The sequence below is a fragment of the Canis aureus genome, chromosome 19, assembly GCF_053574225.1.
Source record: "Canis aureus isolate CA01 chromosome 19, VMU_Caureus_v.1.0, whole genome shotgun sequence".
NCBI classification, from domain to species: domain Eukaryota; kingdom Metazoa; phylum Chordata; class Mammalia; order Carnivora; family Canidae; genus Canis; species Canis aureus.
Window position 1 is genome coordinate 1,348,434 of NC_135629.1, and position 27,638 is coordinate 1,376,071.

General features: G+C 38.6%; 1 protein-coding gene across 7 annotated transcripts in view; it reads right to left on the bottom strand.

Moving 5' to 3' along the window:
- The window catches only part of ALDH1L1 (aldehyde dehydrogenase 1 family member L1), a 111,167-nt gene that overhangs the window by 36,784 nt on the left and 46,745 nt on the right, over positions 1–27,638 (bottom strand). For all 7 annotated transcript variants that reach the window (XM_077857557.1, XM_077857556.1, XM_077857553.1 and 4 more), the window contains one exon: positions 555–702. In XM_077857557.1, the coding sequence (XP_077713683.1) occupies positions 555–702 (148 nt within the window). The remainder of the gene's footprint in view (positions 1–554; positions 703–27,638) is intronic.

Here is a 27,638-nt window from a genome sequence, read left to right on the forward strand (position 1 = left end):
GTGATCTGGCAGGGGCTGGCACCACAGCAGAGATGAGGTCACTACTGGGGAAAACCACCAAATGAGAAGGAGAGTGAGAAATACGCTGTAAAAGTCTCTTAATACCCTAGTATCAGGGCCTCTGAGTGGCTCATTTGGTTAAGTGTCCGACTCTTGATTTTGGCTCAGGTCATGATCTCAGGGTCATGAGACCAAACCCCACACTGGGTTCTATGCTGAGTTTGGCGCCTGCTTGAGTCTTTTTCTCTCTCTCTCTCTGTCATTCTCTCTCTCAAAAGAAAATTAAAATTAAAAAAAAAATCCTAGTCTCATGTCTTGGGACCAGAATTTGTCCCATAGATAACAATTACTTCTGTTGCATTTGCCTAACTGTGCTGACATCCTCAGGGTATGCAGGGTTACCAGAGAGAGCTTGGGAGACTGAAGGTGGGCTCTTGGGTGCACTGGTTTCCTGGTGTCCAAGTTTCCCCGATGTGTCACTGTGGATCCACAGATGTGGGTGTCTGAGGGATCTATCTGCAGGGCCAAGCCCACATGGAAGACTTAGGACTCACATAGTCAATGATGCACTCGCTGGCTTCGTCGCCCCCTCGTAGCTTTCTCACTAGTAGTTGGATGAAGTCTCCAAAGGTGGTTGCCATGTAAACATCTTCATTTTCTAATTCCAGTCCATCACACAGCTCTTTTACTTCCTCAACCAGTCTGGAGGAAAGAAAGTGGAAAAGTGAGAGCATGGGAAGAGGCTTGGTAGAACTGCATCATTGTAGTGGCAGAGATCATGGTGCCGAACCCATTTTCCCAGAAGGAACCTTCATCTTAACACCTAAAGTATGAGTGTCAATTTAGAACTGGGGTTCAGAACCCAGTCCATGGATTCAGAAGCCCCCAGTTTCAAGTTCTGGCTTCACTACTTATTAATTTGTGACCTTGGGCAAGTGAAAAGCTCCTCTGTGCCTTAGTTTCTTTGCTTGCAAAACTGGAATAGTAATAGCTCCTTCACTAGTTTCTGATAAGTGACACAACCTATATGTTGATAATAATAATCAAAATGAGATTAATAACCATCTTTGAAAGACATTGTTAAGAGAATGAAAAAACAAACCACAGTTTGGGAGAAATAATTCCAAACAACATATCTGATAAAGGACTTGTATTCAGAATATATAAAGAAATCTCAAATTTCAACACTAGGAAAAAACAATCCAAGTAAAAATTAGGCAAAAGAGTGAACAAATGCTTCACCAGAGAAAAAATACAGATGCCAAAAAACATATGAAAATATGTTCAACATCACTAGTCATTAGGGAAATGAAGATTAAAACAACAATGAGATATGCCTACACACGTACCAGAATATCTAATATTAAAGTCTGACCTCAGGGGGAGCAGTTAAGGTGGCAGAGAAGTAGGAGACCCTAAGCTTACCTTGTCCCTTCAATACAGCTAGATAGTTATCAGTTCATTCTGAACACCTGTGAAAGCGATTGGCGATCTGAGAAAAGAAATGTTGCAACTCTACAAGTAGAGTTGTACTTTTTGGTACAAAAGTAGTCCACTTTTTGGAGGGTAAAAGGTGTGGAGACCTGAATCTGGATGACATATCTGAGGACACAGTAGAGGGGACAGAGCCTGTTTAAGGAGGCTACTGCAAAGTACAAGCAATGGAGAGCAAAATCAGAACTGGAAGTCTGCTACAATGGGATATGTCCCTGACTTAAACGCGCTCAGGTGGGACAGCATGGTCTCAGGATTCCCAGAGTCACAAGAACGTGGGTGCCTGAGCACAGCAGAGTTCCCAAGCACAAGAGTGGGGAAGCTGACTGAAAACAGTGAGTCTAGGTGTCAGCTTTCTGCTCTGTGTTGCCATAAACTGTGAACTACTTACTGCACAGTTGTGTGACCACTTTTCTGGCAGGGGTCCAGCAGAAGGCAGAAGCATGGCCTCCACCCTCACCCCTCAGGAGGAACAGTGTGGGTTGGCACTGCAGGAATCCATAAAATTCAGAGTTTTGAAATTCAGTTGCATGCCTGAGATGAAAAGTCATGGACCTGGTGAATGCAGAGTTTGGATTGAAACCAGGGAGAAAAGACTGATGGACTGCTCTTCTGTGAGGGCTCACTGAAGACTTGGGGACGTGAACTTTCAGCTCCAGGGCTAGCAAGAATAATGCGGTAATATTCATCCATTCATGGTGCTGAAAGCCTTAGGGGGTGCAAAAGAGCACCACATAGTGGAATCCAGAGCCACTTACACTGAGCCTTGCCTCTGCACAACTGGGACACATCTGCAGTAGAGCAAGGGCACCTGAGAATTAGCACAATAGGCTCCACCCCAGAAGACCAGTATAAACAAATGGCTCACACCAATGTTGACTGGTTAAAGAGGGCTACAAAGCTTCAGCTCTCGGGGAAAGCAGTGTACAACATTCTTTGTTTTCATTATTTAGTCTTTCAGTGTTTTTTTTCAGTACTTTTCTTATTTTTTCAATTCTTTTTTTTTCTTGCCTTAATTTTTTATTTTATTTATTTTTAATAATAAATTTATTTTTTATTGGTGTTCAATTTGCCAACATACAGAATAACACCCAGTGCTCATCCCGTCAAGTGCCCCCCTCAGTGCCCGCCACCCAGTCACCCCCACCCCCACCCTCCTACCCTTCCACCACCCCTAGTTCGTTTCCCAGAGTTAGGAGTCTTCCATGTTCTGTCTCCCTTTCTGATATTTCCTACCCATTTCTTCTCCCTTCCCCTCTATTTCCTTTCACTATTATTTATATTCCCCAAATGAATGAGACCATATAATGCTTGTCCTTCTCCAATTGACTTATTTCACTCAGCATAATACCCTCCAGTTCCATCTACGTCGAAGCAAATGGTGGCTATTTGTCATTTCTAATGGCTGAGTAATATTTCAATACTTTAAAAAATTTTTTTTAAAGATTTTATTTATTCATGACAGACACAGAGAGAGAAAGGCAGAGACATAGGCAGAGGAAGAAGCAGGCTTCATACAGGGAGCCTGATGTGGGACTCGATCCTGAGACCAAGGATCACACCCTGAGCCAGGGGCAGGTGCTCAACCGCTGAGCCATCCAGGTGTCCCTTTTTAATTTAGTTTATATATGTTCTATATATTTATTTTTTGTTTCCTTTCATTGTAATACACACACACACACACACGCACGCACATATGTGTCTGTGTGTGTTTCTTTCTTTTCTATTTTGGAATCTAGTTTCTTTTAATAAGCACATCAAAACATACCCCAGGAACTAGTTTTTTGTTTTGTTTCTTGTTCTTTTTGTTTTTTTCTTTTGTCATTGTTGTTGTTGATTCTTTTTCTCTTTTCTAGACAAAAGTGATGAGCAGAGTTATTCACCCCAAAAGTTCCAAACAACATATCTGATAAAGGACTTGTATTCAGAATATGTAAAGAAATCTCAAATTTCAATACTTTGAAAAGAACAGGAGTTAGTACTTAATCAATATGAATATAAGTAAGATGTCTGAACTAGAATTTAAAATGACGATTATAAAGTTATTAGCTGGGCTTGAAAAAAGTAGTGAAGACACTAGAGAATCCCTTACTGTTGAGATAAAAGAATTAAAACCTAGTCAGGGCAAAATTAAAAATGCTATCGAGACTCAGTCCCAATGGAAGCAATAAAAATGAGGACGAACAAAGCAGAAAAGAGGATCAGTGATATAGAAGATAAAATAATGGAAAATGTGGAAAATGAAAAGAAGAGAGAAAGAAAACTATTATATCATGAAGGGAGACTGAGAGAACATGAAGCAAAATAATATCTGAATAATAAGGGTCCCAGAAGATGAGGAGTAGGAGAAAGGGGCTGAAGGTCTATTTGAACAAATTATAGCTGAGAATTTCCTTAATCTAGGGAAGGAAACAGGTACCTGAGTCCAGGAGGCACAGAGAACCCCCTAAAAAAATCAATAAAAATAGGTCAAAACATCAACATTTAATACTGAAGCTTACAAATTTCAGGGATAAAGAGAAAATCCTGAAAGCAGCTCAGGGCAATGAGTCCTTAACCCACAAGAGTAGAAATATAAGGCAGACAGCAGAACTGTCAACAGAGACCTAGCAGGCCAGAAAGGACAGACATGACATATCCAAGATGCTGAATGGGAAAAATATGCAGCCAAGAATACTTTATCCAGCAAGGCTGTCATTCAGAATAGGAGAGATAAAAGTTTCCAGGGCCAACAGAAAGTAAGGAATTTGTGAATACTAAACCAAGAATATCCCCTTTAATATTAATATCCCCCTTAATATTAATATTATCCCCTTAATATTAAGAAATATTAAAGGGGATCCTTTGAACAAGGAGTGATCCCAAAAGTAATGAAGACCAGAAAGGAAAAGAGACAATCTACAGTAATAGACTTTACAGGTAATAAAATGGCACTATATTCATATCTTTCAATAAATACTATGTATGTAAATGGACTCATGCTCAAATGAAAAAACATGGGATATCAGAATGGATAAAAAAAAAAAAAACCCTAGACACATTGACGTGCTGTCTATAAGAGACTAATTTTAGATCCAAAGACACCACCAGATTGAAAGTGAGGAGGTGGAGAACCATTTAGCATGTTAATGGACATCAAAAGAAAGCTGGAGTAGCAATAGTTCTTTCAGAAAAACTAGATTTTAAATCAAAGACTAATAAGAGATGAAGGACAGTACATCATAATAAGAGTGTCTATCCAACAAGATCTAACAATTTTAAATATTTATGCCCCTAACTTGGGAGCAGCCAAATATATAAACCAATTAATAACAAAATTAAAGGAGTGCTTGGGTAGTTCAATTAAGCATCTGCCTTCGGCTCAGGTCATGATCCCAGGGTCCTTGGATTGAGCCCTGCATTGGGCTCCTTGCTCAGCAGAGAGCCTACTTCCCCCACTCCCTCTGCTGCTCCCCCTGCTTGTATACCCTCTCTCTCTCTCTCTGTCAACTAAAATCATTTAAAAATAACAAAATTAAGGGAAGTCGTTGATAATAGTACAACAATAGGGGACTTTAACACCCCACTCACAGCAATGGACAGATCATCTAAGCAGAAGATCAACAAAGAAACAGGGCTTTGAATGACAAACTGGATCAGATGGACTCCACAAATATATTCAGAGCATTTCACCTTAAAGCAGCAAAATACACATTCTTCTTAAGTGCACACGGAACATTCTCCAGAAGAGATCACATATTGGGTCACAAATCAGGTCTCAACCCATACCAAAGGATTGAAATGAAACTATGCATATTTTCAGAGTACAATTCTATAAAACATGGAGTCAACCACAAGAAAAAATTTGGAAGGCCCACAAATTCACAGAAGTTAAAGAACATCCTACTGAAAAATGAATGGGTTGACCAGGAAATCAAAGAGTAATTGTTAAAAATACATGGAAGCAAATGCAAATGAAAACAAAGAACCTTTGAGATGTAGCAAAGGCAATCCTAAGAGGGAAATATATGGCAATACAACCCTTTCTCAAATAGCAAGAAAAGTCTCAAAGATACAACATAACCTTACACCTAAAGGAGCTGGAAAAAGAACAGCAAATAAAACCTAAATCCAGCAGGAGAGGAGAAATAATAAAGATTAGAGAATAAATCAATGACAAAGAAGTCAAAGAATGATAGAACAGAACAACAAAATTAGGAGCTAGTTCATTGAAAGAATTAAGAAGATTGATAAACCCATAGCCAGACTTATCAAAAAGAATAAAGAAGGCACCCAAATAAATGAAATCATGAATGAAAGAGGAGAGTTCACAACCAATATCAAAGAAATACAAACAATTATAAGAGAATATCATGAGCAATTATATGCAAACAAATTAGGCAATCTGGAAGAAATGGATGCATTCCTAGAAACATATAAACTACTAAAACTGAAACAGGAAGAAATAGAAAACCTGAACAAACCCATAACCAGCATAGAATTTGAATCAGTAATCAAAAATCTCCCCAAAAACAAGAGTCCTGGGCCTGGTGGCTTCCCAGGGAAATTCTATTGAATATTTAAAGCATTAATATTTATTCTTCTTAAGCTGTTTCAAAAACTAGAAATGGAAGGAAAGATTCCAAACTCATTCTATGAGGCCAATATTACCTTGATCTCCAAACCAAAGACCTCATCAAAAAAGAGAATTACAGACCAATATCCCTGATGAATATGGATGCAAAAATTCTAAACAAGATACTAGCTAATAGGATCCAACAATACCATAAAAGGATTATTCACCATGACCAAGTGAGGCTTACTCCTGGGATGCAGGTGTGGTTAAACATCCACAAATCAGTCATTGTGATACATCACATTAATAAAAGAAAAGAGAAGAACCATATGATCCTCTCAACAGACGCAAAACAGCATTTGATAAAATACAGGATCCTTTCTTGATTAAAATGCTCTGCCATGTAGGGATAGAGGGAACATACCTCAATATCATAAAAGCCATGTGAAGGACTCACAGTGAATATTATTCTCAATGGGGAAAAACTGAGAACTTTTACCCTAAGGTCAGGAACACAACAGAGATGTCCACTCTCACCACTGTTGCTCAACATAGTACTAGAAGTCCTAGCCTCAGCAATCAGACACCAAAAAGAAATAAAAGGTATTCAAATTGGCAAAGAAGAAGTCAAACTCTCCCTCTTTGCAGATGACATGATATTGTACATAGAAAACCCAAAAAGACTCCACCCCAAGATTGCTAGAACTGATACAGGAATTCAGCAAAGTGGCAGGATATAAAAATCAATGCACAGAAATCAGTTAAATGTCTATACACTAACAATGAGACTGAAGAAGGAGAAATCAAGGAATCTATCTCATTTATAATTGCACTAAAAACCGTAAGATACCTAGGAATAAACCTAACCAAAGAGGTAAAGGATCTGTACTGTGAAAACTATAGAACAGTTATGAAAGAAATTAAGACACAAAGAAACGGAAAAACACGCCATGCTCATGGATTGGAAGAATATTGTGAAAATGTCTTTGCTACCCAGAGCAATCTATACACTCAATGCAATCTCTATCAAAATACCATCAACATTTTTCACAGAGCTGGAACAGACAACGGTAAAATTTGTATGGAACCAGAAAAGACCCCAATTAACCAAAGTAATGTTGAAAAAGAAAACCAAAGCTGAAGGCATCACAATTCCATACTTCAAGCTGTATTACAAATCTCTAATCATCAAGAAAGCATAGCACTGGCACAAAAACTGACACATAGATCAATTGAACAGAATAGAGAACCCAGAAATGGATCCTCAACTCAATGATCTACTCATCTTTGACAAAGCAGGAAAGAATATCCAATGCAAAGATGTCTCTTCAACAGAAGATGTTGGGAAAATTGGACAGCCACATGCAGAAGAATGAAACAAAAATAACTCAAAATGGATGAAAGACTAGATGTGAGACAGGGATCCAGAAAAATCCTGGAGGAAAACACAGGCAGCAACTTCTCTGACCTCAGCTGTAGCAGCTTCTGCCAGACCTGTCTCCAAAGGCAAGGGAAACAAAAGCAAAAATGAACTATTGGGACTTCATCAGGATAAAAAGCTTATGTACAGCAAAGGAAACAGTCAATAAAACTAAAATGCAACCTACAGAACGGGAGAATATATATGCAAATGACATATCAGATAAAGGGTTAGTATCCAAGATATATAAAGAACTTATCAAACTCAACACCCCGCAAAACCCAAACAATCCAGACAAGAAATGGGCAGAAGATACAAACATTTTCCAAAGAAGACATACAAATGGCCAATAGACACATGAAAAAATGCTCCACATCACTTGTCATCAGGAAAATACAATCCAAAACCACAATGAAATACCACCTCACACTGGTTAGAATGGCTAAAATTAACAACTCAGGAAACAACAGATGTTGAGGAAGATGCAAAGAAAGGGAAATGCAAACTGTTGGTGGGAATGCAATATGGATGTTTCTCAAAGAGTTAAAAATAGAACTATTCTACAACCCAGAAATTGCACTACTAGGTGTTTATCCAATGGATACAAACATAGTGATTTGAAGCAGCACAGGTACCCCAATGTTTTATAGCAGCAATGTCCAAAATAGCCAAAATGTGGAACAAGTCCAGATCTCCATAGACAGATGAATGGATTAATAAGATGTGGTGTGTGTGTGTGTAATGGAATATTATTCAGCCATAAGAAAGAATGAAATCTTGCCATATGCAGTGATGTGGATGGAAATATAGAGTATTATGTAAGCGAAATAAGTTAGTCAGAGAAACACAAATACCATATGATTTCACTCGAATGTGGAATTTAAGAAACAAAACAGATGAACACAGGAGAAGATAAGAAAAAATAAAGTAGAATAAAAGCAGAGAGGGAGGCAAACCATAAGAGACTCTTAACTGTAGGAAACAAGTTGACAGTTGCTGGAGAGAAGGTGGGCAGGAGGGTGGGCTAATTGGTGTAGGCTTTAGGGAGGGCACTTGATGGAATGAGCACTGGGTGTTCTATGCAACTGATGATAACTAAATTCTATTCCTGAGACTAATAATAGTATATGTTAACTAAAATGGATTTAAATACAAAATTCAAATTAAATTAAAATCTGACAATATCAATTATTGGTAAAGATGTAGAGCGACTGCATTTGTAAACCAGGAGTGATAGGTTAGCTTGCAACATATACACAATAATTTATATTTATTCCCACCATATTTTGGAAAGTGAGCACATATATTTTCTTCCTGCCTGGGATATGTAGACAAGGCTGAAGGTGGGGCAGTTATCTTGCCCTAATGAAGGAAAATGATAGGAGGATCTTGGGTCTAATAGCATCATGGAATGTCATGCCAGCTTGGGACTGCCCATCTGTGAAAGTTTTACCAAGTATATAAAACTCCAAATTTAAGCCACAGTTTCTCAGGTTTCTGATACTCACCACTGAATGTAAGCACTTTCTGATACAGTGGTATTATGTGTGATTTTATTTGTTCATTATGCTTTACATTTTTCCAAATTTATAAAGAATCCCTGTGTGAAAAGCCCATAACTTGTTTCCACCCCTCAATTTGTATTACCAATTCATAATACTACAAGACCTTGCCTACGGGTTTCTAAAAGTAATTTTTTCTTTGTAAAGTCATAGACAATGGCAATTTTTAATGATATTAAAGAAAATATGTTTCATGAAAAAAAAAGATGTAGAGCGACTGAAGTCTCCTACATTGCTGGTGGGATTGTTTAAAATGGTACTTTGGAAACTGTTTTGGGTAGTGGTTGGCAGTTTCTTAAAAATCAAACATATACTTCCCATTTCACTCTTAGGTATTTACTCAAGAAAAACGAAACCTTACATATAAGACAGAAAATGGTGAAACTGAAGTTCCAAAGATCCATCTTTCCACATAAACAACCACTGAACTTGCAGAATCATCTGATTCCAATGTTCTGAACTCTAGAGGAGTCAGACACGTGCAGCATCCAGGAAAGGACATGATGAGGAGACTGTAAACATCAGTAAATTTCAGCCTTTCATGACATATTACTCCCCATCCCTGTGGTAGGAGGCAGTGAGGGCAGCTGGCCTCATTCCCGATGCAGCTTTCTGGAGCCAGGGTGGGCAATAAGGATCTTGTCTCCTGCATATCCAGACTGTGTGCTCTGAGTGCTGATGTTGCTTTTGGTCACCGAGGGGCCAGTGCAAAGGTGGCACCTACATTCTAACCCCAAAGGCTGAGGTAGCCTGCAGGACAGCGAAAGACGCAGTACTCATTCCCCTCTTTTGGGAGTCAGATATTTAAGAAAATCCTTGTTAGGCTACTGGCTGACCACAGAGACAACAGAACAGAAACTTTAATTTCTACATACAACAAAGAATATAAACTTAGCAAAAAAAGGGGGAAACAGTTTGGGAAAGTCACAAATGGATGGCTCTAACCCTCCACAAGCTAGATTTAGCAATCACTGAAGAATGAGACCATCACATTCTCTGAACTACCACAACTTAACCCTCCAGTTTTAAACAAAAATATGTAAAACATACAAGGAGATAGGCAAATATCGCTAATGGACAGGAAAAATAAAAGACTTTGGAAGAAATCACTCTCTAGGAAGATCAGATATTAGAATTATTAGTCAAAGATGTTAGTTAAGTCAACTGTCTTTAAATATATACAATGATTTAAAGAAAACCATGAACAAAGAACTAAAGGAAATATGGAAAATGATTTATGAGAAAATGAGAATGTCAATAAAGATAGAAATTTTAATAAAAAACCAAAAATTCTGAAGCTGACAAGTACAATAACTAAAATAAAAGACTCACTAGAGAGGTTCAACATTAGCTTTGAAGAAGCAGAAGAAAACATTGGTGAACTTGAAATTATCCAGTATGAAGAAGAGAGGGGAAAAAAGAATGAATAACAATGAACGGAGTCTGAAGGACATCATCAAACTTACCAACATTCTTATTTTAGGAGTTCCAAAGAGGAAGAGAGATAGAAAAGGACAGAAAAAATATTTGAAGAAATAATATCCCCAAAGTTCTCAAATCTGAGGAAACATGAATGAGCACATCTGAGAAGCTAAATGAATTTCAAGGAGGATAAACTCAAAGAGATTTATACCAAGACATGTTACAGTCAACTTGTTGAAACCCAAAGACAAGAAGGAATTTGGAAAGCAGGAAGAACTAACTCCTCATATACAAAGGATCCTCCATAAAATTAAAAGCTTATTTCCTTTCAAAAACCAAGAAGGCCAGAAAGCAGTGAGATGGCAGATTTAAAGTCTTGAAAGAATGTCTCTTAAGAATGAAGGTGAAATTAAAACATTCAGGATACAGAAAAGCTGAGGGAATTCATTCCGGGTAGACTTCCCATACAAGAAACACAAAAGAGAAATTTTCAGGTTGAAATGAAAGAACACTAAAGAGTAACTCAAAGCCATAAGAAAAAAATAAATAAAAAGAAGAACACTGGTAAAGGTAACTACACGGGTAAATATGAAAGCCAGGGTTACTATACTCTCACTATGGTTGTAATTTCTCTCTTTTCCCTACATAATAGCCTAATGAGGAAAACAATAATTTTAAACCAATATTAACGGCTATACAATGTATAAAGATGCAGTCTGTAACAATAGTTGGGGGAGGAACAGCAATGTATGGGATCACAGTATATACTATTGAAACTAAGTTAGTATTATTCAAACTACATTGTTACAAGTTAAATATGTTAACTGTAGTCTCTAAGTTAATTAAAAATAACTAAAATGGGCAGAGGAAACAATGGTACACTACCTCCTACACACAAAGGGGCAATAATAGAGAAACTGAGGAACAAAAAGCATAAACAAAATACTGAAAACAAATAGATAAAATAGCAGAAGTAAGTCCTTTTCTTTATCAATAATCCGGTTAAATGGTAATGGTTAGAGATTAAACTCCTATTAAAAACAGATTGGAAGATTGGATAAAAAAAACATCATCCATCCACATGCTACAAGAGATTCACTTTAGATGTGGTAAGTGCACACACAGAAAAAATTGAAAGCAAAAGTAAATGAGAAGGTATCCCACACAGAGGGTAACCAAAACAGAGCTGGATTGCTATACTGTCAGAAAAAAATAAACTTTAAATCAAACAAGCTTATGAAAACAAAGACTATTAATAAAAGGTTCAACATGGCAAGAAGCTGTAACAATTATAAACATACAGGTACCAATAACACAGCATCCCAAAAATACAGAGCAAAAACTCTATAATAATAGTTCGAGACCAAAATGTCCAACTTTCAATAATGGATAGAACAACCAGAGAGAAGATAAAGAAACAGAGTAATTAAGCAACATAATAAAACAACTGTAAATACAGAACAGACATATACAGAACAACCAAGAATAGCAGGATTCACATTCTTCTCAACTGAACGTGGAATATTCTCCAGGATAAACCATTTGTTAGGCTACACAACAAGTCTTAATAGATTTTAAAAGATTGAAATCTTATAAAACATCTTTTTCTTTTTCTGATCACAATGGAATGAAACTAGAAATCAATAGTGGAAGAAAAACTGGAAAATTCACAAAAATGTTGAAATTAAACACTCTTAAGCAACTAAAGGGTGAAAAAAGAAATCACAAGGGAAATCAAAATACCTTTAGTCAAAGAAAAAACAAAAATACAACATACCCGAACTTACAGATTGCAACAAAAGTAGTGCTGAGAAGGAAATTTAAAAGTGTAAATGTGTACATTAAAAAAGATCTCAAGTCAATACCCTCATTGTACACCTTAAGGAATTTTTAAAAAGAGTAGCCTAAACCCAAAGCTAGCAGAAGGTAGGAAATAATTAGAGCAGAAATAGAGAATAAAAGAGCAAATGGGAAAATCAATGAAACCAAATTTGGTTCCTTGAAATGAATCAACAAAATTAACAAACCTCACTGACCAAGAAAAAGAAAAACCAAAAACTCAGAATCAGAAATGAAAGTAATTATACCAATTTTAAATAAATAAAAAGATCATAAGAAAATATGTAATAATTTATACATCAGCAAATCTGACTACCTAAATGAAATGAACAAATTGCCAGAAATTATGCAATCGACAAACTAACTTTGAGTAGTTTAGTTTTCTATTCCTGAAGAAATAGGAAATATGAATAGACTCATAACTAATAAAGAAATTGAATCAATAATCATAAAACCTTCTAACAAAGAAAAGCTCAAGGCTGAATGGCTTCACTGGTGAATTCTACCAAACATTAAGAATTCACACCAACCCTCAAAATCATCCCCCCCCCCAAAAAAAAAAGTGAAGAAGAAGGAATACAGGGGCACCTGGGTGGCTCAGGAGTTGAACGTCTGCCTCCGGCTCAGGTCGTGAGCCTGGGGTCCTGGGATCAAGTCTCACAGTGGCCTCCCTGCAGGGAGCCAGCTTCTCCCTCTGCCTATGTCTCTGCCTTTGCCTGTGCCTCTCATGAATAAATAAATAAAATCTTTTTTAAAAAAAGAAGAAAGAACACAATTACGTCTATGAGGCCAAAAATACCCTGATACCAAAGCCAGAAAAAGATACTACAAGAAAACTTTAAGCCAATATTCCTAATGAATATAAATGAAAAATCCGCACAAGAATAATAGTAAGTGGAATTCACTGTGACCAAGTGGAATTCTCAATTGCAAGGGTGATTAACCTTATGGTCAAGGGGATAGATTTCAGTTATATAGGATGAATAGGTTCTTGAGACCTAATGTACATCAAGTTGACTATAGTTAATATTACTGCATTGTATAGTGGAAATTTACTAAAAGAGTAGGTCTCTCAGATGCTCTCACTGCCAAAAAAGAAAATTAACTATGTGAGATGAGTATGTCCATTAGCTTGATTATAATAATCATTTCACTATCTATATCAGAACATACTATCACATATCTTGAATATTTACATTTTTAGGGGATCCCTGGGTGGTGCAGCGGTTTAGCACCTGCCTTTGGCCCAAGGCTCGATCCTGGAGACCCAGTATCGAATCCCACGTCGGGCTCCCAGTGCATGGAGCCTGCTTCTCCCTCTGCCTATGTCTCTGCCTCTCTCTCTCTCTCTGTGTGTGACTATCATAAATTAAAAAAATATTTTAAAAATATTTACATTTTTATTAAAGGAAAAATAATAAAATTGCCTTTAAGCTATGAATCAAGAAAAGGAGTGAAGAAGAAAGGACTTATTTGCTCATGTAAGAAGCACAGCTGGGTCATATGCTGAGTGCCTCCTTGCATGGTAACAGCAAATTATCCCCAGGCTTTTGGTTTAAGACAGAGATCAGTAAGACAGCCTATTTTTGTAAATAAAGTTGTATTGGAACACACACACACACACACACACACACACACACAAAGATTTTAAACCAAAACTTCTGAAAGAAATTGAGGAAGACACAAAGAGATGGGAAAATATTCCATGCTCATGGATTGGAAGAATTAATTTGTGAAAATGTCGATGTTACCCAGGGCAATTTACACGTTTAATGCAATCCCTATCAAAATACCCTGGACTTTCTTCAGAGAGTTAGAACAAATTATCTTAAGATTTGTGTGGAATCAGAAAAGACCCCGAATAGCCAGGGGAATTTTAAAAAAGAAAACCATAGCTGGGGGCATCACAATGCCAGATTTCAGGTTGTACTACAAAGCTGTGGTCATCAAGACAGTGTGGTACTGGCACAAAAACAGACACTGGATCTGTGTCTGAGATCAATGGAACAGAATAGAGAACCCAGAAGTGGACCCTGAACTTTATGGTCAACTAATATTCGATAAAGGAGGAAAGACTATCCACTGGAAGAAAGACAGTCTCTTCAATAAATGGTGCTGGGAAAATGGACATCCACAAGCAGAAGAATGAAACTAGACCACTCTCTTGCACCAGACACAAAGATAAACTCAAAATGGATGAAAGATCTAAATGTGAGACAAGATTCCATCAAAATCCTAGAGGAGAACACAGGCAACACCCTTTTTGAACTCGGCCACAGTAACTTCTTTCAAGATTCATCCACGAAGGCAAAAGAAACCAAAGCAAAATGAACTATTGGGACTTCATCAAGATAAGAAGCTTTTGCACAGCAAAGGATACAGTCAACAAAACTCAAAGACAACCTACAGAATGGGAGAAGATATTTGCAAATGACGTATCAGATAAAGGGCTAGTTTCCAAGATCTATAAAGAACTTATTAAACTCAACAGCAAAGAAACAAACAATCCAATCATGAAATGGGCAAAAGACATGAAGAGAAATCTCACAGAGGAAGACATAGACATGGCCAACATGCACATGAGAAAATGCTCTGCATCACTTGCCATCAGGGAAATACAAATCAAAACCACAATGAGAACCACCTCACACCAGTGAGAATGGGGAAAAGTAACAAGGCAGGAAACCACAAATGTTGGAGAGGATGCGGAGAAAAGGGAACCCTCTTGCTCTGTTGGTGGGAATGTGAACTGGTGCAGCCACTCTGGAAAACTGTGTGGAGGTTCCTCAAAGAATTAAAAATAGATCTGCCCTACGACCCAGCAATTGCACTGTTGGGGATTTACCCCAAAGATACAGATGCAGTGAAACGCCGGGACACCTGCACCCCAATGTTTCTAGCAGGAATGTCCACAATAGCCAAAATGTGGAAGGAAGCTTGGAGTCCTTTGAAAGATGAATGGATAAGGAACATGTGGTCTATGTATACAATGGAATATTAATCAGCCATTAGAAACGACAAATACCCACCATTTGCTTCAACGTGGATGGAACTGGAGGGTATTATGCTGAGTGAAGTAAGTCAATCGGAGAAGGACAAACAGTGTATGTTCTCTTTCATTTGGGGAATATAAATAATAGTGAAAGGGAATATAAGGGAAGGGAGAAGAAATGTGTGGGAAATATCAGAAAGGGAGACAGAACATGGAAGACTCCTAACTCTGGGAAACGAACTAGGGGTGGTGGAAGGGGAGGAGGGCGGGTGGTGGGGGTGACTGGGTGGCGGGCACTGAGGGCGGCACTTGACGGATGAGCACTGGGTGTTATTCTGTATGTTGGTAAATTGAACACCAATAAAAAATAAACTTATTAAAAAAAGAAATAGAAGAAATATTTGAAGTAATAATACTGTGAATTTTCTAAAGACACTAACCCATAGAAACAGAGGCTCAAAGAACACTAAGTAGTATTTTTTAAAAACCCACATATCTACACAAGCATGTCATATTCAAACTGCAGAAAATAAAAGATAAAGAGAAAATCTTGTAAGAAATCAGAGGGAAAAATTCTTTACTCATATAAAAACAAGTATGATAATTACATTGGACTTTTCTTCAGAAACCATGCAAGTAAGAGGTGGAGTCAACTATTTAGAGTATCAAAAGAAGAAGTTAACATAAAATTCTGTATCCAGCAAAATTATTCTTCAAAAGTGAAAGAAAAATAGTTTCTCTGAAAAACAAAAAAATTGAGGAAATTTGTTGACATTTGCTTTGCCTTGGAGACCCCTGACACCTTCATCCTTATAGACACAGATATATATATATATATACATATATATATATATACATATATATATGTATATATATATATAAATATCTCTGTATTCAAGAATATATATATATATATAAATATCTCTGTATTCCTCAAGAATATATATATATATTCTTCTTTATATAGATATACAGATGGGTATATAGATATACAGAGAGACAGCTATAGATATATTTTCTGCTCTGTCAGCCAGGAGGGCCAAGAAGCAATGACACACAAGTAGAAATAAGCACACCTAGCACCCACATCTTCCAATTAAAGCAAGCAAGGATCCTCGGAGAAATGCCTGATTCTAGGACTATGGCAGGGAAGGTACAAGAACATCCTGTAGTGCCACAAAGTAAGGAAGAGCTTATAAAAGGAACATGGAATGTTAAAGGTGTACAAGATCCAACTGAAAGCTTTCAATAGACAAAGCTTAAAAAATCTGAGCAACAAAACCAATAAATTACATTGGATTTAACACAATGTATAAGATAATATCCATGACTCCATACTGATTAAATAAATAAACGGGAGAAAAAAGATAAGTCTCCATGCAGAAGAGTTTCAAATCATCTAGGTGGATACTTTATTCTCAAGAGGTGGAGCATAACTCACGATGCACAAGATGACTTCTTTCCAAAGAATACGTATGGAAATGGAGGGGAAAGAGACACTTCACAGTGGAGAAACCTGACAAACATGACCTCAGCCAGGTGATCAAGGTCAACTTCAACAGTGATATGTCATATTGATACCATGCTCCCTTGATATGCTGATGAGAATGCCACTTTATCTCTGTACTTCCTCAAGACCATAACCCCATTCTAACTATGAGGGAAACATCAGATAAATCCCAACTGAGAGAACAGACTACAAAATACCTGACCAGTACTCCTTAAAAAATGTTAATATCAAAATCAAAGCAAGCTGAGAAACTATCACAATGTAGAGGAGACCTAATGACTAAGTGTAATGTGGTATCTCAAATGGAGTACTGGGACAGAAAACGGACTTTACAAAGAAAAATGAGCAAATCTGAATAAAGTCTATCAATTTTAATTAATAGTAATGTCGCAATATTGGATCACTGACTGTGACAAATGTATCACACTAATGTAGGATGTTAATAATGAAGTGACTGGATGTGGAGTATATGGGAATGCTCTGTACTATCTTCACAAGGTTTTTGGAAATCTAAAACTATTATACAATAAAAAGTTCATTAATAACAATAGTCTTCTGCTACTTTGTAGTGAGTAAATTAGACAATTCATATAATAATAATAAGTGTGATTTATTTTTAATTAATTAATTTTTAAAAAGATTTTATTTATTTATTCATGAGAAATACAGAGAGAGAGGCAGAGACACAGACAGGGAGAAGCAGGCTCCATGCAGGGAGCCCGATGTGTGGGATTCAATCTCCGGACTCCAGGATCATGCCCTGGGCCAAAGGCAGGTGCTAAATTGCTGAACCTCCCAAGGATCCTACTTATTTATTTATTTAATTTATTTATTGGCTGCTTGAAGTTTATTTTCTACTTGGTACAAGGGTTATGGGTATCAGGAAGGCTTGCATATGGCTTGAATAGTAAAGAGTGGAGTTCTCTTAACTTGCTTTTTGGTGTTTTGTTGTTTTGATATAAAAGAACCCAACTGCTTCTTCTTGCTGTAGCCTGCCTAATCTATGAGGAGGGAAGGGAGGGAGCTCTGATGAGTTTAGCACCTCCTGAAGCCTGGTGGCTCGTGGTGGCCACCTCGGTTTGGGGCCTGGTGATGGCTTTGCCAGGCTGGGCATCAGCCTGCATCTTCACAGCTTCCAGATCCATGGCATAGGTGACCATGCAGGTGGAAGCTTGGGAAGAGTCCAAGCATTCTGGGGATTCCAACACTTTAGCCATGAATGGGACAGTGGACTTCCCCAAAAAAGAAGCTTGTCCACCAGGGACCTGGGTCAGCCTTGGGAAGACCAGGATGGTGATGGATGGCTTTCCCAAGATACTAGCACTTCTGTAGAACTATTACCAGAAGTGGAATCCAGGCAGTGCATACTATCCTGAATGCACCTGATCTCATCCAATCTTGAAAGCTATACTTAGCTTAACCAGGTTTGATCCTGGTTAGTACTTGGATGGGAGATAAGTGTAATTTTGTCTATTTACTTTGTCTTCCCCCAAAGCACATACAGTCTAGGAATTATATCTATTGTCCCACTAACTCAGGCACAGTGCCTTACTAGTAGTAGGTGCTCAACAAATATTCAGAGATGACACAAGTGATTGCATGACGTCACATTGTGCCCCTAATTCACACAAATTCAGAGCCACATCCTACATCCTCCACTTGTAGCAGGGATTTGGTTTTTCTGAGCTCCAAAGAGAATCATACATTGGTTTTTTTTTTTTAATTTTTATTTATTTATGATAGTCACAGAGAGAGAGAGAGAGAGGTAGAGACACAGGCAGAGGGAGAAGCAGGCTCCATGCACCGGGAGCCCGATGTGGGATTCGATCCCGGGTCTCCAGGATCGCGCCCTGGGCCAAAGGCAGGCGCCAAACCGTTGCGCCACCCAGGGATCCCCCATACATTGGGTTTTGATACATTTCATCTGGTTTAAAGGGGCCACATTTCCAGCTGCACAGAGAGCCTTTACACCCTGACTTTCCCATGCAGTGTGCTCCCATCCCTCTCAGCTTTACTGCATTCCCAAAGTGATTAGTTGGCTATATAGCACTCATATGTAGCAATGTTGAACAGCCAAGTGTCAAGGACAGAGCCAAGAGGACACAAGCAAGCCTTGCACAGAGGGGGGCATCTATTCATTCCTCCACATGCCTTTGGTAGTATTACTCAACCAGTGGTGGATCTTTAATTCTTAATTCTCCATCCTGGGTACAAGACAGCCAAGGTATATTTTTTTCATAGGCTCTCCAGTTCTCTCATGAGATGTGTGTTTTCTCTTTATCTCTCCGTAGTCCCTTTCTCATTCTCCTCTATCTTGTATCCTGGGAGGCTGGATTTTGTGGGCTATATTAAAGTTGCATATACTATAAAGTCACTAGTCTTTGGACTTCTGGCTTTATTTGGCCAATAGGAGATAATGGTAGGAAACTGGAGGATAAGAGAAAAGAGGTTGGGGTATTTATCCTCTTGTTCCCTCACTGCTGATCCATAGGTTGGAAAGGTTGTGTTTCCATTCCAATGGTCACAGCTCCTATCCTCTCTAACAGCTCCAAGCCCCCAGGGTTCCGGTTCCTTCTTCTTGCCTCTTCACAGCCAGGCTACCAGCTCTTATGAGCCCCAAGGTACCTTGACATTCTTTATTGGTCTTCCCTGCCCCTCTTTTCATGTATAGACCCCTAATTAAACTCTCTTCAGTTGTCCAGCTAGAGTGTGCCATCTATTCTGTGGGGACCCTGGCTAACACAATGGGTCTCTGACATCCCCTAAGCTGCCTGACTAGAGACTGCTCAAAGAAGAAACAAGGTATCTTAACTTTGTTGCTTATGTTCTTTTTTTTAACTTTATTTATTTATTTACGATAGTCACACACAGAGAGAGAGAGAGAGAGAGAGAGAGAGAGAGAGAGGCAGAGACACAGGCAGAGGGAGAAGCAGGCTCCATGCACCGGGAGCCCGACGTGGGACTCGATCCCAGGTCTCCAGGATCGCGCCCCGAGCCAAAGGAAGACGCCAAGCCCCTGCGCCACCCAGGGATCCCTGTTGCTCATGTTCTTAACAAAATATTTAGGAAGCATGCCAAAGGGCTCCACAAGCTCCTTGGTCTACAAACTGAATGATCTACATTAATTTCTCCTTCTCATTCTTTTTCTTTTCCTCCTTATCTTCTTTATCCTACTCTCTCTCCTCCTGTTTCTTCTCATTATTTTTGAATTGAGATATCTGCCAGTATTCCAGCCCCAAATCACAGGCCAAACTTGCTAGTTCAGGAGAATGAGCTTCTGGCTCATAATCTGGGTCTCTGTCCCCATCAACTGGATGCTTATGTGGTGGAAAAGATGGAGGCAGAATAGAAGGTGGAGAAATCAGTTTTCTTAATGCTCTTAGAGTAACATCAATAAGATGGCAAGACAATGCCTCAGACCCTCTTCTTCCCAAAGAAACACCAACTCAATCATACATGGACCAATTCCCTTTATGAGAAATCCAGAAACCAACTAAAAGACTCTTGCACCTCTGACAAGTGTAAAACCAGCTGCTTTGAAGCCAGTAGGAAAATCTGTGGCACCTTCTTGCCATGGTCTCTGCTCCCTGGCACAGCACTACATGATTGGGAGGAAATTCCAAGTTCTTAGCTTGGAAATTAGAGATTCAGTTACCTTGTAGAGAGCTCATTTGAAACGATCAAGTCTGTGAAGCAAAAAGGAAAATTACTAAAAAGAAAGAAGAAAGACTAAGGGATTTATGGGAGATCATCAATGGACCAATATATACATTATTGGGAGTTTCAGAAAAAGGAGAGAAAGGAGCAGAAAGCTTATTTAAAGAAATAATGGCCAATATAGGGCACATGGTGTGATGAGCACTGGGTGTGTTATCAACTGACAAATTATTGAACACTGCATCTGAAACTAATGATGTACTTACTATATGTTGGCTAATTGAATTTAAATAAAAAATTAAGGGAGAGAGGTAAAATGGCAGAAGAGTAGGGGTTCTCATTTCATCTGGTCCCCTAAATTTAACCAGAAAACTATCAAACCAACCTTAACACCTATGAATTCAACCTGAGATGTACAGAAAGAATGGCTGGAACTGTACAAATAGAAAAGTAACCACTTTTTGCAAGGTAGGAGTGTGGAAAAGGGAAATGGAGGGAATATGTTAGAAGATAAATGACTGAGGGAGGAAACCTTTGTAAGCTGGCTGCAGAAAATTGATACAGTCCTGGAGCTTGAGATCAGGACCTATAGAAATCTGCTCCTGTGAGAGACAACCCTGCCTGAAAGGTACTCAAGGTGAAGTAGGGGAAGGATCACAGGGGTCATAGGAGTCTCAATATGTCAGAGGCACAGAAAGAACAGGGGTGCCTGAGCCAGTAGAGCCAAGTCTTGGAGTGGGGAGACAGGCTTAGGTCAATAAGCCTGGGAAAAGGCTCAGATTCTTTTGCCATTAACAAGGAACCATGGCCAGATCAGGGACCTCTCTCTGTGTTGACCCCTCTCTGTGTTGGGTCCCTTCCTCTAGACTGACTCTACCAGGTGAATGCTCTCCATGCCAGGGCCCAGCAAAGGACAGAAACAGGATGACTCTCCGCTTTTTCTGGGAGGGGTAGAGCAGGTACATACACAAGCAGGCAAAAGCTCTCCCTGTCTACAAATTGCACAAATCAGTGTCCCCCACATGCCTCCAGGGAGGACTTGAGTGGGCAGGCAACTGGCGGTCTACAGAGTTTCGTACATATCACTCAGCTCCAGGGCTGGAGATTGGGGTACAGTCATTTTTTTTTCTTTCACCCTCAAAAGAGGTGCAGGATGCCTTCGTTAAAAAATATCTCACACAGCAAACACACTGAGCCCAGCCCCATGGCAAGGGGCAGTGCAAATCCATCCAGGCAGAACCTGAAAATCAGCACAGCAGTCCCCTCTGTTAGAAGGCTAGCTGGAAGAACAGATGAACAGCAAGTTTACTGACCAGACAGGACTGGAAAGCTCTAGAACTGGGGCAAAATAGTGTATAGAACTCAAGGTTTTTCTCCTATGATTTGTTTATCTTTCAGGTTAAAATCTTCCAATACTTTTCCTTTTTTTTCCATCTCAAATAGTTTCTTATTTTATCAACTCTTCCTTTTTAACTATTTTTTTAACTTTCATATTTTACAACTACATGTTGTAGATATTTTCTTCATTTAGGGCTTCTTTCTATTGTACTCAATTATATATATATATATTTATATATATGTATATGTTTTGCATTTTTTATAAATTTGGAATTTACTATTTTCTAACCAAAATACCCTTAGAACCAAGTGGATAACCCTGTTTTATTCACTCTAGGATTATATTCTCTCTCCTCACCCTTTTCCTCCCTCTTTTTTTGTTTCTCTTTTTTATTATTTTTCTTTTTCTTTATCTTTTTTCTTCTATTTTCTAGTTCCTGACCTCTTCGTAATTGTCTAGTGTGTATTTTGCTTGGGTCATGGTTGATATTTTTGGCTTAGCTCACTCAGACAGCCATTCTGCATTAGACAAAATGAATAGAAGGATGAATTCACCACAAAAGAACCAGAGATAATACCTTCTGCCACAGATCTAATCGATATGGATTTATGTAAGATGTTGGGGATGGAGTTCAGGATTACAATTATAAGGTTACCAGTAGGTTTTGAAAAAAGCATAAAAGACTCTAGAGAATCTCTTAGTGCAGAAATGAGATTAGGAAAAACTAAAAATACTCTAAGATGCAGTCTAAATTGGATGCTCTAACAGCTAGGGTAAAAGAGGCAGAAGAGAGAATAAGTGACATAGATGACAAGTTGATGGAAAGGAAGGAAACTGAGGAAAATAAAGGAAAACAACTAATAGCCCATGAGGAGAGACTTCAAAAAATTAAGTGATACTTTGAAAAAAATAACATCCATATTATTGGAATTCCTGAGGACACAGATAGAGAGACAGAGAGAGGACCAGAAGGTATATTTGAGCAAGTCATAGCTGAGAACATCCTTAATCTGGAGAAGGAAACAGGCATTCATATCCAAGGGTTAGAGAGGACCTCTCTCCAAATCAACAAAAGCAGATCAACACCCTCACATATAATACTGAAGCTTGCAAATCTCAGAGATAAAGAGAAAATCCTGAAAGCAACTCGAGACAACAGATTCCTAACACACAGTGGGAGAAAGATTAATAGCAGACCACTCCACAGAGACCTGGCAGGCCAGAAAGGGCTGGCATGATCTATTCAGGGTACTAAATGAGAGAAACATACAGCCAAGAATATGTTATCCTGCAAGGCTCTCATTCAGAATAGAAGGAGAGATTAAGAGCTACCAGGATAGACAGAAACTGAAAAAAATATGTGACCACCAAGGCAGCCCTGCAAGAAAGATTAAGGAGGACCCTGTAAAGCAAAGAGGGGCCCCAAAGAAACAGACAATCTGCAGAAACAGGGACTGTACAGGAAATACAATGACACCAAATTCATATCTTGCAATAATCACTCTGAATGTGAGTAGGTTAATGTCCCAGTAAAGATACAGGGATCAGACTGGATAAAAAAGCAAGACTCATCCAAATGCTATCTACAAGGGATTCATTTTAGACTTAAAGACACCTTCAGACTGAAAATGAGGGGATGGAGAACAATTTACCATGCAAATGGACCTCAAAAGAAAGCTTGGGTAGCAATTCTCATATCAGATAAATTAGATTTTAAACCAAAGACTGTAGTAAGAGATGAAGGGGAACACTATATCATACTTAAAGGATCTATCCAACAAGAAGACCTAACAATTATAAATATTTGTGTCTCTAATGTAGGAGCAGCCAACTATATTAACCAATTAATATCCAAAGTAAAGAAACACACAGATAATCATACACTCCACTCTCAGCAAAGGACAGATCATCCAAGCAGAACAAAGAAACAAGAGCTTTGAATGACATACTGGACTTCACAGATATATACAGAACATTACATCCTAACGCAACTGAATACACATTCTCTCAAGTACACGTGGAACTTTCTCCAGAACAGACCACGTACTGGATCACAAATCAGGTCTCAACCAATACCAAAATTCTGAGATTATTCCCTGCATATTCTCAGACCACAATGCTTTGAAACTAGAACTCAAGCACAAGAAGAAATTTGGAAGAAACTCAAACAATGCTTAAAGAGCAGCCTATGAATGGGTCATAGAATGAATGAATGGGTCAACCAAGAAATTAGAGAAGAATTAAAGACTCATGCAAACTAACAAAAATGAAAACACAGCTGTTCAAAACCTTTGGGTTACAGCAGAGGCAGTACTAAGAGGAAAGTACATTTCAATACAAGCCTCTCTGAAAAAAAATTGGAAAAAACCTCAAATACACAAGCTAAACTCACACCAAAAGGAACTGGAGAAAGCACAGCAAATGAAGCCTAAACCAAACAGGAGAAGAGAAATAATAAAGATTAGAGCATAACTCAATGATATAGAAACCAGAAGAACAGGAGAACAGATCAACAAAACCAGGAGCTGGTTCTTTGAAAGAATTAATAAGATAGGTAAACCCCCAGCCAGACTTATTAAAAAGAAAAAAAGGCTCAAATTACTAAAATCATGAATGAAAGAGGAGAAATCATGACCAACACCAAGGAAATACAAATGATTTTTAGAAATTTATTAAGAGCAACTGCATGATAACAAATTAGGCAATCAGGAAGAAATGGATGCATTCCTGGAAAGTTATAAAGTTCCAAAACTGAAACAGGAAGAAACACAAGACATGAACTGATCAATAACCAGCAAGGAGATTGAAGCAGTCATCAAAAACCTCCCAAGACACAAGAGTCCAGGACCAGATGGCTTCCCAAGGGAATTCTATCAAACGTTTAAAGAAGAAATCATACCTATTCTACTGAAGCTGTTTCAAAAGATAGGAGTGGAAGGAAAACTTACAAACTCATTCAATGAGGCCAGAATTACTTTGGTTTCTAAACCTAAGACCAAAAAGGAGAATTACAGACTGATATCCCTAATGAACTTGGATGTCAAAATACCCACCAAGATACTAGCCAATAGGATCAAACAGTACATTAAAAGGATTATTCACCACAACCAAATGGGATTTATTCCTGGGATGCAAGGATGGTTCAACACTTGCAAATCAATCAATGTGATAAATCACACTAATAAAAGAAAAGACAAAAACCGTATGATCCTCTTGATAGATGCAGAAAACGCATTTGAGAAAATAAAGCATACTATCTTGACTAAAACTCTCTACCCTGGGATGCCTGGGTGCTTCAGCAGTTGAGTATCTGCCTTTGGCTCAGGAGGGGATCCTGGGATCCTAGGATCGAGTCCCACATTGGGCTTCCTGCATGGAGTCTGCTTCTCCCTCTGCCTGTTTCTGCCTCTCTGTGTGTGTCTCTCTCTAATGAATAAACAAATAAATAAAATCTTTTAAAAAAACTCTCTACCATGTAGAGATAGAGGGAATATACCTCAATATTATAAAAACCATATATGAAAAGCCCACAGCAAATATCATTCTCAATGGGGAAATACTGGGAGCCTTTCCCCTAAGATCAGGAACAAGACAGGGATGTCCATTCTCACCACTGCTATTCAACATAGCACTAGATGTCCTAGCCTCAGCAATCAGGCAAAAAAAGAAATAAAAGGCATTCAAATTGGCAAAGAACTCAAACTCTTACTCTTCACAGATGACATGACACTATATATGGAGAATCCAAAAGACTTTACTCCAAAATTGCTAGAACTGATACAGGAATTCAGCAAAGTGGCAGGATATAAAAATCAATGCACAGAACTCAGTTGCATGTCAATACACTAACAATGAGACTGAAGAAAGAGAAATCAAGGAATTGATCCCATTTACAATTGCACCCAAAAGCATGAGATACCTAGGAATAAACCTAACCAAAGAGGTAAAAGATCTGTGCTGTGAAAACTACAGAACACTTCTGAAAGAAATTGAGGAAGACACAAAGAGATGGAAAAACGTGCCATGCTCATGGATTGGAAGAATTAATATTGTGAAAAATGTCTATGCTACCCAGAGCAATTTACACACTCAATGCAATCCCTATCAAAATACCATGGACTTTTTTTCACAGAGTTGGAACAAATAATCCTAAGATTTTTAGGGAACTATAAAAGACCCCAGAAAACCCAGAGGAATGTTGAAAAAGAAGCTGGGGGGTATCACAATACCTGACTTCAAGCTATATTACAAAGCTGTAACCATCAAGACAGTATGGTACTGGCACAAACTTTCAACCAAGCAGGAAAGAATATCCAATGGAAAAGGACAGTCTCTTCAATAAATGGTGCTGGGAAAATTGGACAGCCACATGCAGAAGAATGAAACTGGACCATTTTCTTATACCGTATCCAAAGATAAACTCAAAATGGATGAAAAATCTGTATGTCAGACAAGAATTCATCAAAATCCTAGAGGACAGGATGCCTGGGTGGCTCAGCATTTGAGCATCTGCCTTCAGCTCAGGACATGATCCCAGGGTCCGAGATCAAGTCCCTCATTAGGTTCCCTAAGGGGAGCCTGCTTCTCCCTCTGCATGTATCTCTCTCCACATCATTCATGAATAAATAAGTAAAATCTTTTTAAAAAAATCCTAGAGGAGAACACAGGCAGCAACCTTTTTGACCCTGGCCGCAGCAACTTCTTGTAAGACACATCTCTAAAAGCAAGGGAAACAAAAGCAAAAATGAACTATTGGGACTTCATGAAAATAAAAGCTTCTGCACAGCAAAGGAAACAGTCAACAAAACCAAAAGGCACCTACCAAATGAGAGAAGATATTTGCAAATGGCATATCAGATAAAGGGCTAGTATCCAAGATCTATATAAAAACCTATCAAACTCAACACCCAAAAAACAATCTAGTCAAGAAATGGATAGAAGACATGAACAGATATTTCTCCAAAGAAGACATGCACGTGGCCAACAAACACATGAGAAAATGCTCCGCATCACTGGCCATCAGGGAAATGCAAATTAAAACCACAATGAAAAAAAAATAAAATAAAATAAAAAAAATAAATAAAACCACAATGAGATACCACCTCACACCAGTGAGAATGGGGAAAATTAACAAGGCAGGAAACCACAAATGTTGGAGAGGACGTGGAGAAAGGGGAACCCTCTTGCACTGCTGGTGGGAACGTGAACTGGTGCAGCCACTCTGGAAAACTGTGTGGAGGTTCCTCAAAGTGTTAAAAGAGATCTGCCGTATGACCCAGCAATTGTACTGCTGGGGATTTACCCCAAAGATGCAGATGCAGTGAAACACCGGGACACCTGCACCCCGATGTTTCTAGCAGCAATGTCCACAACAGCCAAACTGTGTAAGGAGCCTCGGTGTCCATCGAAAGATGAATGGATAAAGAAGATGTGGTCTATGTATACAATGGAATATTAATCAGCCATTAGAAATGACAAATACCCACCATTTGCTTCAACGTGGATGGAAGTGGAGGGTGTTATGCTGAGTGAAATAAGTCAATCAGAGAAGGACAAACAGTGTTTGTTCTCATTCATTTGGGGAATATAAATAATAGTGAAAGGGAATATAAGGGGAAAGGAGAAAAAGTAAGTGGGAGATATCAGAGAGGGAGACAGAACATAGACTCCTAACTCTGGGAAACGAACTAGGGGTGGTGGAAGGGGAGGAGGGCGGGGGGTGGGGGTGAATGGGTGACGGGCACTGAGGGGGGCACTTGATGGGATGAGCACTGGGTGTTATTCTATATGTTTTTGCAAAAAACACCAATAAAAAATAAATTTATAAAAAAGAAGAATTGTGAATCAG